Source organism: Chelon labrosus (genome assembly GCF_963514085.1).
Source record: "Chelon labrosus genome assembly, chromosome: 10".
In the NCBI taxonomy this organism is placed as follows: domain Eukaryota; kingdom Metazoa; phylum Chordata; class Actinopteri; order Mugiliformes; family Mugilidae; genus Chelon; species Chelon labrosus.
Genome location: NC_140360.1, coordinates 11,748,482 through 11,762,282, shown reverse-complemented (window position 1 = coordinate 11,762,282; position 13,801 = coordinate 11,748,482). Strand labels below are relative to the sequence as shown.

The 13,801-nt window shown below is 42.1% G+C and overlaps 1 protein-coding gene across 6 annotated transcripts in view; it reads right to left on the bottom strand.

Moving 5' to 3' along the window:
* The window catches only part of scn8aa (sodium channel, voltage gated, type VIII, alpha subunit a), a 36,531-nt gene extending 24,325 nt beyond the window's left edge, over nucleotides 1-12,206 (bottom strand). For 4 of the 6 annotated variants that reach the window (XM_084553105.1, XM_084553106.1, XM_084553109.1 and 1 more), the window contains exons 1-5: nucleotides 11,862-12,206; nucleotides 7,466-7,599; nucleotides 4,848-4,928; nucleotides 3,593-3,721; nucleotides 2,645-2,736 (exon numbers count right to left, since the gene is read on the bottom strand). In XM_084553105.1, coding sequence (XP_084409231.1) covers nucleotides 2,645-2,736; nucleotides 3,593-3,721; nucleotides 4,848-4,928; nucleotides 7,466-7,599; nucleotides 11,862-12,140 — 715 coding nt within the window. In that variant the 5' untranslated portion in view covers nucleotides 12,141-12,206. Of the gene's footprint in view, nucleotides 1-2,644; nucleotides 2,737-2,941; nucleotides 3,034-3,592; nucleotides 3,722-4,847; nucleotides 4,929-7,465; nucleotides 7,600-11,861 lie in introns of all 6 variants that reach the window. The other 2 variants (XM_084553107.1, XM_084553108.1) reach the window with 2 other exon arrangements.
* Between the last annotated feature and the right edge of the window lie 1,595 nt (nucleotides 12,207-13,801).

The window sequence follows — 13,801 nt, the reverse complement described above, 5'->3', positions numbered from 1 at the left end:
TTGGGGTGAGGCAAGAATAAACTGCCTTCATATTGAATTTAAGGTACGGATTACAGAAATGTTTTTGCATTCAATTTGTAAATTAGTAACAATTATATGTTTCTGACATTGTAATGAATTTATATGAATAACATTTTATCTGGGTCAAATTTTAAATCTAATTCAACGTATGGGTAGTAATACATTTTGGACAAATAATCTGACAGATTACATACATGTCTAGAACCAACAAACAGGAAATATTTAGGAGCCTTCCCACTCTTTTCAGGCTTATCCAGATAAATTAGTGTAGCACAGATCAAATCAAAATGGCTGGCTCTACAACAAGAGAAATTTGCGTGTTTCTTGCCAATGACGGATTAAGTGAAAACGAGGGGGAAGACTGTAGAAAAGTGAGGAAATCCATAAGGAATAGAGCACAGCAGCACAACGAGGGGCCATGAGAAGGGGGCACAGGCAAGGGGGCTGGAAACCGCATGCAGGTCATTTAAACGCCAAGGCTGAACAGGAGCAATTCAATGCCAGCGCCAGTGTGGGCACTTTCTTGAACTGTCTTGTGTAAGGTGACATTAGGAAAGCACTGACTCCCCATACCGCGGACCCTGCAGTCTGTCTCATCCACTGTTTCACTAAAAACAAAATCAATCGCTTTACCTTCCGGACAGGCATCCTCTGGCAGCGTTCACATGGGTCCACGAGGAACACAAACATGGAAGCCGGATGACCCGCACCCCCTTTTACTGTTCAGCCTCTACCGGTACAGTGGACTTTACCAGCTGTACATATAACATATATTCTCATAAAATTACATCTTAGCTTGGAAGAGTCAATTGAAACAAAATAAAGAATTATTTAAAGTAAAATAATCTTTCTGATCTTGTAATGTGTGAGTAGATCCCATGGACAAATTTAAATTAGCAGTGTATGAATTGCAGTAAGGTACTGTATTAAACTAATGTTTATACACTAAATTACCAGTTCAAAAATGCCTTTTAATAAAACAATCCTGCACTTAATTCAACTCCATGACCATTTTAGAGGATGTAGTTTGTTGAATATCATAATCTTGAAGCTTCGATTTAGTGCAGGACTGTTATATCAGAGCAGATTCATTTTCACTAGTGTGCCTAATGAAGTGGCAATAATTATGTATATATTTTATATGAGCTACATGTTTATCACCCCAGAGCTGGGGATATTAATTAAAGTTCAGTATTTTTGGAATTTATACGGTTAGATGAGAAGATCACTACTTCCTGTCTTCTAAAGATTTATGCTAAGCTAACAGTTAGCTTAGCATAGAGAGCGCTAAATAAAGAGAAACAGCTAGCCTGGTTCTGTCTGGCAGTAATGCAATCTGCCCTCTAGTATTTCTAAAGCTGACAAACTAACATAGCTATGCACATTTTGTTTTTACACTTCTGTTTAGTGCACATTAAACAAACCAGATATAATGTGATAATTAGTGAGCTGTATGAGCTGTATGAGACTGACTTCTTATCTAAACAAATACATTTCCCAGATGTCAAATGATACAACTCGTAGTGCACTTTAATCTAAATATTACCCTCCTGAAATTTACTTCCTTCTTCAAACTACAACGTGAACGTGCTAGTTTTTTTAAAAGCCATCCGTGTAGTAGCTCTCTGTGGTAAACACGACATCTGTTCAACATTCTTTATCAATAGATGAACAGATGAGCGGTCAGTGTCACTCAGAGCGGTCAATAGGTCAATCAACCATCCCATCTGCGTCCCCATCCTCTATAATGTGAACACATTTTTATTTTTTTTCCTCTGTGTGGTATATCATTCAAGTAGGTCGTAAAAAAAAAAAAAAAAAAAAGAAGAGAAAGACAAATCAATACTCAAACTAAAAGACAAAAGAGGGCAAATCAAACTTTCAATGCCATTTGTCAGCCAAGCTCTTGTTAGGCTAATATTATAAAAGCAAGTGACCGAAAAGCATCATGCAGCATAAGAGATATGTTCACAAACTAGGCTTGGCAGTCTTCATGCATAAATAATGGGTGTATTTTCTGTGGGATCTCTCTGAGAGCTATGTCATTTCTCATATCCTACAACATAAGACCAGGATTGTGGAGTGTTTTTTTGGATCCCAGTAACAGGAATCCTCTCTTTCCAAATCAGTCACTAGCTATACATGTGCAACAAAACACATTTCTTTAATAATAGAACAAGTATGAGGATTCATGGCAAATTTGAGAAGTTATGATCTATTTTTATCTGATAAATACTTTGTATAATCACCTGATTTTTGGCATTAAGATGGGCATATTCTACAGATATAATAATAATAAGGGTATTTACTTATTCTTAAAGCTAGTCAAAGGAGTAAACTAAAGCTATAAGGAGAAACACAGCTGCCTTTGAAACATGCCTCATAATGAGAGCGCTACTGGGGCAGAAGAGAGTGCAGACACTTTGAAGGGCCCTAGAGGAGACTGCAAAGCCTATCAAAAATGTATTAGTACCATTTTTGATAATTTTGGAGGAAAAATAAATCAAAAAATGGTTGTCTCCAATTCTTTTGTTGTTGCTTAAATCATAATTGTAATCATAATAATAGTGAGTAGAAAAGAAAGGGTGAGAGGATCAGCCTTAGTGTTTAAACTGAGTCTCACCTGGAATGACAGAGATAGTTTTCAATGCTCGGAGAACTCTGAATGTTCTCAGCGCAGATACATTGCCCAGGTCCACAAACTCTGTTATATATCTGAAATAGGGGAAGGATCACACACAGAACAAACACGATGACAAAAACCACACACGCCAAGAGCACAACACCACCGAACCAGGAGGAAACGACGCCACTCACAGAGCCTGTCCACTGAGGAGAAGGGTGGAAGGTAAAAGGAAAGAAAGACACATACACCTAACACCGACCCCGCCCCACCGTCCCCCGCCCCATCCTGTCTTACCTGGAATTACAGAAATAGTTTTCAATGCCCTCAACACCCTGAACGTGCGCAGAGCTGAGACATTGCCTAGGTTTACAAACTCTGTTATATACCTGCAGGATCAAACCACAGTTACAACAGCTTGTTATTTACACGCAGGTATGAGGTGGAAAGGTAAATTCACACAGAGATGGGATTTGTGGCAGCTCCCCAAACAATGAAACGTCGTATTTTACACGGTGCTGATCATTTTGGGGTGTGTATTTGCTGGTAGCTATAAACTACTACATGACTTATAGTCGACGAGGGAGATGCTGGGCCTTAAATTGGATGTTGTAGACTCTGGAAGATTGAGAGAGAATAGGTGAATGTGACGGAGAGTTAGATGACAGGAGGGAGATAAATTGGATGAATGGGACTGAGGTGTCGGGTGTTGTGAGGGAGGCCGCAGAGTGTCGGATGGAGACCTTCAATTCCCAAAGAGAAAGACCAGAGAAGTCTCAGATCAATGGAGGAAACACGGAAGATGGGTTATCAGACCGAAAAGAAGGAACAACGTCACAAAAAAACTCATCAGTTTCATTGCCCACCCTCTGTAATAAACTAACAGTATTTGCGCACAATTTCATTTCATCATCCACTGGCAGTTTGATCACAAGAAAAAATACTTACGCCATCGAGATGACCATGAAATCCAGCCAGTTCCATGGATCTCGTAGGAATGTAAACCCATCTATACAGAATCCTCGCGCTGTGATTTTTACAAGAGACTCAAACGTATAAATTCCTGTGAATGTGTACCTGAAAGACAAAAGTGTTGACAGAATCAGTTCATGGATCAAAGCCGGCTCACTTCTTACTGTTTGCATCCTCATTAGCTGTTAAAACGCCCAGGAAGGGCTAAAGTTAGTGTAGGACACAAGATAAATTTAGAATTATACGATCAGATAAAACTGTTTTTACAGCAATACATATGAGAACAACTTGCTTATATATACACGAGGTGATCTTTTAAAAAGACCTAAAGTCAGCAGATAAGTTTAATGCCTCTGTATGGTAAAAAGCTAAAAATATAAATGCAAACAACAGCTAATATTAGCATGTTGACTTCATTACGTTCTCCGTTTAAGTTTAGCGCCTCAGCATGCTACTAAGCTAGAAATTACAATGCTAACTGGTTGCTAATGTTAGCAGGTGTGTTAAACATCCAAGTTTGGTTCATCAGCATGCTAATAAGCCATAAATGACAACGCTAACAACTGCTCATCCCAGCAGGTTTATTTTATTGTATCCACTGTCTAAGTTTAGCGCCTCAACAACAACCTATAAATTACAATGCTACCAACTGCTCGTGTTAGCAGGTTTCTTTTACCATATTCCACATCTATATTTAGCTCCTCGGCTAACAACAACCGTTCTATCAGGCTTAGCAGGTTTGTTTTGCCGTGTACACAACTAAGTGTGGCACCTCAGCATGCTAATAGGCTAACACTACCAAAGCTAACGGCCTGCTAATGTTAGCAGGTTTGTTTTATATCAGCATTTGACCCGATAATCGCATTTGATAAAAGAAAAGTTGTCTGTTGCACATTATTAATGTTTTTTTTAAATGTTTCCTATATTGTGCCTCTTCTTCCTGATCAAACAAGGTAGTATCTGGAGAGGCAGGTATGTTATCAAAATAACAGGTTACCAATATGAAGAATTTTCAGTTGGATATTGTATTGATAATTGTGCAGTAAACAATGCATATTTAGGTGAGTTTTTCAAAAACAAACAGGTATATATTTTACATAAAAACTATACTAGTTCTGTAGCTCAAACATAATGTTAATATACAGTATACAAAAAAAAAAAAAAATATATACAGTATACAACTCTTGGCATGCATTTATAAAACAGCGAGTATATAAAGAAATGTACTTACTCTACTTGTTTTGACCACTCAGGAGGATCACTAAAGGTCATGAATATACAGTTGGTCAAAATAGTACACATAATGATCATGCTGAAAAGAGTGAGGAGCGGGTTAAGGAAAACATGGACTATAGAGGGGATTATGTGCATCATCAAACTTCAATGAAAAGGTAAAACACAGCAATAAAAAAAAGTACCTACAGTAATGAGATTTCTGGGGTCCAGTCAGCCATAACAGCCTCTGAACATGCGAAGGGTTAATGCCATAAAGCAACTCCAAGCACTCAACGGAAGGTGGTTATGTGGGTCTACTACCACAAAGGCCATTATTTTTACCCATTAAATATTTAAATGGTATATATTTAGTGGAAATACAATGGCGTGATGAAACATCGTACATTTTAAAGCTGCAAAGCTTTAAGTGCAGAGAGGTCAACACTCAAAGGAAACCTCAGAATTAGCTAAAAAGGAAACAGAGGTCAGTAACAGTCACGACTTGTGTCTTCATGGGAGGAAATGAGGGCATTTTTGTTTTGTTTTATTTCAGAATTGGAACGGTTAATATTCTCAATGTTGTCATGTTATTGTCATGAATTGTTTAAAGGATCAGTGAGCAGGATTTACGAGGGGATTTAGTAGCAGCAAAAATTCATAACAGTATGTTTTCATTAGTGTAACCTTGAACTATCAGTCATGCTTTGGCTAGCTTAGAGCCCTTCATACCTATACAGAGGGCATGTCCTCTTCCATGGAGCCCTTTATGTTGCCCTGCCATATTCATTCATTCATTCATTCATCTTCTGTAACCCTGTGATGGGTCAGGGGGTGTCTAAAGCTTGTCCCAACTGTCATCAGGCGAGAGGCGGGGTACACCCTGGACAGGTCACCAGTCTATCGCAGGGCTAACACAGAGAGACAGACAACCATTCACACTCACATGCACACCTACGGCCAATTTAGAATCACCAATTAACCTAACGAGCATGTCTTTGGACGGTGGGAGGAAACTGGAGTACCTGGAGAAAACCCACACAGACACAGAAAGGCCCCAGTCGGTCTTTCTGCTGTGAGGCATCAGTGCGAACCTCCACGCCACTCACTGTGCCACCCAGTAGTCATGTATAGTTTCCTGTTTTTGGGGCAGCCACCAGAGACTCTCTTTGCAGTTCATTAGGTACACTAGTAAAATCAAATACATTCTTATATAACAGCCATGCACTAAATCTTATCTTCATGAAGGTTATGGTGTTTTTTTTTTTTTTTAAATAACAGAGAGAGCTGTTGATTTATTTTGAAAGCTGTGGATTGTTGTACTCTTGAATTGTGTTGTGTTGTACCGACACATGTTTCTATTATTCTGACAGTGGGCTAGACTAAATAACAGAAAGACTTCGATGTTTAATTCAATCCAGTTAAACAACATCACAAACTACATCCTCCAAATTGATTATCCAGTTGAAATATCACCTTTCTGGTGCAGTATTAACTGAACATTATAACAGACATGAAGCTAAGATTTAGTGCAGGACTGTTATGTTGGAATGTATATGGTTTTTACCAGTGTACCTAATGAACTGGCAAGTGAGTGTCAATTCAGGCGCATTCAGTTGGTTGCAACCTGCAATCACATCTCTAAATGCCACATAAATCAAAAGCACTGATCCTTTAAATCACTTAATTAATCTCTCAGCTAGTTTGCTTGTGTTAATGTTCAGCAAAAAGTCTCAACAAAGTGGTTACAAGCCTAACGTGTGACTCTCCCAGGGATGAACCTGACCGGAGCTCGTAGTAGCAGTATTCTTTGGTGTGAAAGCTGCAGAGAGTCGACTTCAGCATCTGCAGCCAGGTCGAATGAAGTGGAGAACATATAGCTAAGGTAAGCCCTAAACATGTATTGGCCAGTCACCGCACACTTTACATGTCTGGCAGTTACATATAATAAAGTGTGCTTATGTGGATAATTCTTTGGGAACAGTGAACCAGATAAAAAGTACGATTAGGATAGAATAGTTTGTTCTAAAATCACAAACCTGAAATTCAACTGTTGGAGGTGGAGTTGTATTGTGGGTAATGTACTAGATTTTGACTAATGCCTGAGCAACTGGTGACCATGAGTTGACTTGTTTCTCTGTAATGCAGCCTCTTGTGCGTTTGATCTGTAGATCAGATATGGTGTAACCGGATAGTTTCCCGTATCCAATCAGGGATCCATTTCTCTATGGATTTTATCTTGTGGTCAATCAAATTGGCAGAATTGTGGAAGTGCAGCTCTGATCAGCTGCACAGCTCTTTGCCCCATAAACAATTTCTCTCCAGCTCTTGAGTCATTGACAGCCCTCTGACTAGAGAGGGGTACAACCTTCAAGTGCTCGGGGTACGGAGATGGATGGCACAGATAATGGGCTTACTGAGAAGGTCTGGCTTGGTTTACTGTTAAGGATGACTCATCATTTGTGTCTCTCCCTTCAATGATAAAATGGCTACTGTCTTCTGACTGTAACCCACCAATCCTCTCCCGCAGCACCAGTCACAGGAAACATCAGTGGCAGTACGAGCAGAAAGACAGAACATGCCACCATGAATAATACACGGGAACAGGAAACCCTTTTGTCGCTGATGTTAAGACACCATTTCAAAGGATATGAATGTATCAAAATTTTAATAGCTATTCGCCTAACCAGATTAAGAGGACTTATGAAGTACAAGGCAGGTGTGGCACTAAAACGGAAGATTGTCTTCCCTTTATTTATCACTATAAACGTCTGTGGAGAGAACAGAAAGAGAGAGAGAGAGAAAGTCAATTAATTAGACGGAATATGCAGAGAACATTAGTATAAATCATTAAAAACATCCTGTTTTCTACATTGTGAGTATGTCCTCTGGATATACATCAGTATTCAAAACACATACGTATGTAGAGAATATATAAAAGATGTGTATTTGTTCGTAAAGTATCATGCCATTCACTTTGTGTTGCATATTTAAAAACAGTAAAAAGAGCTGGCAGGATGTCTCTACTGTTTGTGTGTTGTGTCCCAGTCTCTCAGTGCCGCCCCGGCCCACCGCGGCAGTTTTAAGCGAAGGAAACGAGCAAAACCGAGCGGAGCTGGCAAGCCATTTTCTGTGGATAACCCCATAATCGTTTAAATAAAACATAGGCGATTTGCATGAAACTTTAATGAAACTGTGCATTTGCACAAGTGATACGGGCCCTTGTGCTTTTAACAAGGCCTCCCTCACTACATTAAGCCCTGCAGAGCCACCAACAGCGGAGTCAAGGGAGGGGGGAGGAGGAAGAGAAGCAGGAAGGACGGGTGAGGAAAAGCACGGAAAAAGGCCTCATGGGGGTGTCACATGATCATGCATTTCCAAAATGAGGCGCACGTGTGAGATGTTGCCAACGAGAAACAGAAACAGCCAAAAAAACAAAAAACGTTTCCGCCCAGAGAACGGCGCAGTTGACCTCACCGATGTTGATTTGACTAAAACCAAGAGACAACTAAGATCCAGCCTGAGCAGTTAAACATGATTAGATCATCTTACTCTCTTGTTACTGTTGTAGGTCAGAGTTAATACTCTCATACACACTGTAAACATTCCCAGTTCACACTATGGTCAGATATAATGACACACTTGGAAATGTCCTAGATACCAGTAGCTTGACATTTCTGTTAATTACGAGCATCATGCACATAGGCATGACTGATGCACACAAACTGATTCAAAAACACACGCATTAAGTGACATTTGCTCACAAACCAGCATGCACTAAAAAGAGTAAACAATATTGTCATCCACACACACACACACACACACACACACACACACACACACACACACCAGTGCTGTATATGTAGGGAGTCGTTTTTTTTTTTCCTTTGCAACGCATGACTACACTACTGCAAAGCTACTGAAAATTTCATAATCCAGAGCTGAGCAAAGAGGAGAGCCGAGACGAGGAAAGGCGGAAAAACAGGGGAGATGGAGAGCAAGTGAAGCAGGCAGGCAGGCAACAACTGTAGCAGCAGCAGGCTGAGGAGAAGCAGGGCGGAGGGAGCCAGAGCGAGGGAGCAGGGCAGAAGACGGCGAAGAGGAGGGGAGGGGGGATGGGCGGGAGACACAGAGAGAGAGAGGGAGAGAGAGAGAGGGAGAGGGAGAAAGCGCCTTCGAAACCGAAGCTGGAGGCAGCAGGCAGGGCTGCAGCATCTGCATCCATGAGGGCCGCAGCAGCCATTCAACGAGCGCCCTTCTTTCAACCCATGTGGTAAATTGTAAATGGCCTGCATTTTATGGCGCCTTTACTGGTGCAGCCTCACATTCACCGGCGCATGAGTAGAACAATGGCGCGGGGCTAAACTGCCGTGTTGCGTTGTAGATGCTAACCTGCTCACGTACTCCTCGCCTCGCTTGTTCCCTGCAACTGCCATTTTACATCCAAAAAAGAAAGTAAGATTCTCTGTAAATCTGGCGACATGCCGACGTGTTCCTTATACCGTGATCTTCACATCGTGTAAATTTAATGTACCTCACATTGAGCTTTCTGTGATGTCTGAGATGATATCACTGTAAATATTCGTTGTTTAATTCGAGGACCAACAAGCAGACCCTGCCTTCCTCTAATAAACACATAGACGTGGCATTTATTTCACTGATAGGGCTGATTTCAAACTTCAAACTAAAATCTTAGAACATCTACAGAAGCTCGATAGTATTTAGAAATGTTGTATACCCAGCACAACGCGTTTCAGTGATTCTGGCTGCTGCAAGAAGGAGAGCAAGTGTGCTCATGCATCCTTGCACATGTCGTCCATTTCATCCCTGTCCTCACTTTATCTCTCCCTCCCTCCCTCCATCTCATTCTCTCGTTCCCCTGTCCTTCAAAATGATGCTTCACCAGGCCTTGTACGGTGACGTCGAGCTCGACCTGGCCTGGCCCGGTCGGGCCCAGCGTGGCACGGCCCTGCTCCAGCCACTAGCCCGGCGGGGAGGACTGGATGCTGCGTCATCGCCCAGCCTGCCAGCCAGCCCTCCGCCTCAGCTATGACCCAATCTAAAGGAGCCACAAATTAAGATTCGTCATGAAGAAGATGGACAGCCTTATTCCTCCACATCTTTCTCCCCTCCTTCCTGCGAGGATCGTAACCAGATCCAGAGCCGGCCCCCACCGCTCACTTGACAAAGACATACAGAGCAATGTTGTCCCATCAAGGTCACCACCTGATCTGACGTCACGGCATGCTACACCCATATAGCAGCATCAGTTCCCTTTGGTATTACGATGAGACTAGATTGAGGGCCATAATTAGATTTGCCCGAAGCCGAGAGCTGCTGGGGAAGGCAGGAGCAGAGTCAAGAAGCAAAAAAGGACAATGAGGTCTGCACAATTCGCATGCATTTGTGCATTAACACATGGAACGTGGGGAAAAACGGAGGTGTGCATTAGCCAGTGGAAAATCAACAGTCCCACGTATTGCTGGACATGTTTGCCACGTGTCATCCGAATCGTGCCTCCTCCTTGTGCACCGGACTGGTGCATTACATAACAGTCAGCGTGCACTGTGTAAAAACAGGGAGGTATAAGACAGAGACAGACGGGGAGGGAGAGGAACCCACCTAAACACGCTCCGTTCAGCTAACGGTGATGACTAAACCGATTATTACCACCTTGTTTTTGTTAGTTAGGAGTAGCTTGTTATATTATACAACGTCTTTACCAAAAGTGCAGCAGGATTTCGATGACCGTGTGATTGGAGGAGACCGTTTCGAATCAAAACACCAATTTCGTTACATAATTCTTTGTTAAAAATAGACAACAAACGGCGTTACCATGGCAGAAGCTTTTAGCCTCGCCGCACAGTCCTGTTATAAACACGGCAGCCTTAAACTCGCCACAGCACACTTTACATCTCGGTGAATGTAAATGTGAAGCACAGCCATTTTATGATCAACTATTCTTGCATTTTGACACAAGCATTCACATTACAGCTCTCTGTCTGAAAACAGGAGCGCTGCAGGGCATTTCGGAGGCGAGATTATCCTAAATTAATGCAAATCTTAGGGACGTTTCAACCTCTTTCAAGATCTGCAAGTAACGGTGTCAACATCTTGGTACAACAAGAGCAAGAAAAAGACATGTGAAGCCAGTGTAGCCTCCTTCAACAGTTATGGTTGACAGGTGCACATGGTGGTGATGTTCAGAGACCGTCAAGGTCACCTGGCTGTCCTCACACCGAGCGTCAGACATGACAGAAACCCCAGAGAGACACGTGTCTCCTCTAAGACAACCAGCCTCCCGCTGCTGCTGCCTGTCTCTCCTGCCTCAGATTAATTTTTGAACAATTAGGAAAGTCTGTCATGTGGAACAACACTCTTTCAACGGTAACTGCTTCTGACCTTTTCCCCAAAGCCCTGTGAGCACCTCAGAGGTACGGCAGCGACCAGCTCAGCAGCTCGGGAGACCGACCTGCACACTCCCCATAGGTCTTCGCAGACAAAAAACTAATTACATTCTGCAACCTAATTATAAAACGAAAATAACTGTAAACATGGCACACCTGGATGTCGACCATCGCAAACCACGCAGCGTCTCTGCTCTGTCGGAGTAAAGTCCCACCATTATGTATGATCCACCTTACGTCATGAAGCCTCTCATCTGCCAACCAATGTGTTTTTCTGTTTAAGGTAAACAACTAAACTGTCTCCTTGAAAAAAAGGGCTCTACATGAGAGATGGATGCTCACAGTGATGTAATGGTGTAATATTTTGACTTGCCAGGTTCAGTATTCAAGTTTTTGGCAGGATATGTGTTCATAATTTGAGCTTTTGGAAGCCTGAGAGAGAGGGACAAACACTAATAAATGTGCTGGTTGTCAACACCTGCAGCAATAAGATTTATCCAATGCTCAGTTTGATTTTTGGTTTCGTTTACCAAAATCAATCTTAGAGTATCTGAATCCAGTTTTTGCCTGAAGTGCTGACATTTGAATGGCATGATTGCGTGTGGATGGGTTCTTTGTGAACTCACTTTCTGAGTATTCAGGTAGTATGGGTCCAGATCCTCCAGTGGTACCGCCACCATTCCTTTAGGGACGTCCCCATAGATGTAGGGCAGACTCTTCCCAGCCTCCAGGTCGCTGTTGGGTTTGGGCTTGTTCTCGTCATCGTCGTCTCGGTAGCTGCTGTCCTGCTTGGGTGGCTTCCTTTTCTTCTCCTCATTGATGCGCTGCTCAAGGACCACCAAAGATTCCAAAGTAAACTTCTTGAAGCTATCAGGTCCCGGCGGTGCAATAAGGGGTGCAGCCATGTTTTCATCCTGCAGCTACTTGGGCTTTAGGTTTGTACCATCCACAGTAGCAGCTCTGCAAGAGTCAGGAGAAAAGAAATTACTAAAAGGCATGGAGGCTGCCTGAATCTTGCATCCTTGCCACATTATTTATTTACGACATTTCTTGTTGACAATCGGCAGATTCTTTTTACAACTGATGCAAAAAAGAAAACACTACAACTGTGGGAGAGCAGAGAACCAATGGGAGTTTTATCTTGTGCTACATATCTTATTTTGTGTACATTTTTATATGTTCTTGCATCTTGACATTATACTGTTCAGATAGGAACTTAAAAAGTAAATGCTGCAGTTTCTATAATTTATGCCTCGTTCGCATAAATAAAGAGACAATTTAAGATTAAGATTATACTCATGTAAACGCCAAGGTGCCAAAGATGATCAGATTGAGTACATCCTCTTTAGAGGTCTCACCCAGTAAGCTCACAGCAGCATAGCTTGGTTTATTTGATCATTGGAAATCGAAAAGTAACAAATATCTGATGTTTTGTGGTTCACAATGTCCGATATATTTAGTAAATCAAAAAAATTCATCTTACATCCAATTTATCTGAAGAAGCTACTTGGGTGAGTGGTGAAACATCTTTAAGTAACCCAACAAGTCTGGCTACATTTGTTTGAGCCTCATTTTTTGGATGTAACATGACCTGGATGACGGACAACATTCGTTAAATATCTTTATGTTTGGTCACTTTCTGAGGATTTTTATCTGAGGAGTTGTTAGAAGAGACTATTCCAAAATAATGGTCTATGTATTCACCTGTTTTATATCAGAGCGCACAGACTAAAAAATAAAGACAAAAATAAGCTCATTTACATATTTAAGAGACATTTAACCATCCATTCAAGCGACATCAACAGTAAAAAAGATGCCACTAATGAGCTGTCATATTCAATGGTGGAAAGAAAGCTCAACGTTAGAACCGAGACAGCGAAGACGACCGAGGGTTTTGCTAGCTGAGAGGAAACACAGCACAGTTAATGGCTGCAACAAGCTCTCCAAGACGCTTGGATGTAAAAGGGTCTGATGACAACTGTTTAAGCTGCAGGACATCATCAGGGTCAATGTACCACCAATGTGAGGCATGGGCTGAAGGAAGGAGGATGGGGGCTGACAGGAGAGGAGAGGAGAGGAGAGCTCAGCCACACCTGGAAAGTTTATTTCTTTTTTCTTTTTTAAAAAAATATCATCACTATATTAAATCCATTATTAGAGACAGCAATCTCTTCTATAAGCGGAGAGAGGCGGGTGCAGCTTAAACAGCACAAGGCCTGTCCCTTCCCTGCTTGGCCCCTCTTGCATAACACAGTCTAATTGCAAAAATGTATTTCTGGTATCAAGCAGGAAACACTCGGCTCTATCTGTCCTGAAAAACATGCAGCCCATGAGCCAAGGCGTCTGTTTTAAAATGGACCCCGGAACCTCGCAGTCGCTGAGCCTTCTGCTGCTCTGCTGGCGCTGTCCGCTTCAGCACCACACGAGCGCGCACGCACACATGCACGCGTGAATACATGCATACAGAGGGGGGTGGGAAGGGGAGGGGGGTCCTAACCGATCTGTCTGGATCGGAAAAAATAAACATTTTGCTCTCCACCGGGCCTTCTGTGTGAGCCTGCAGTTT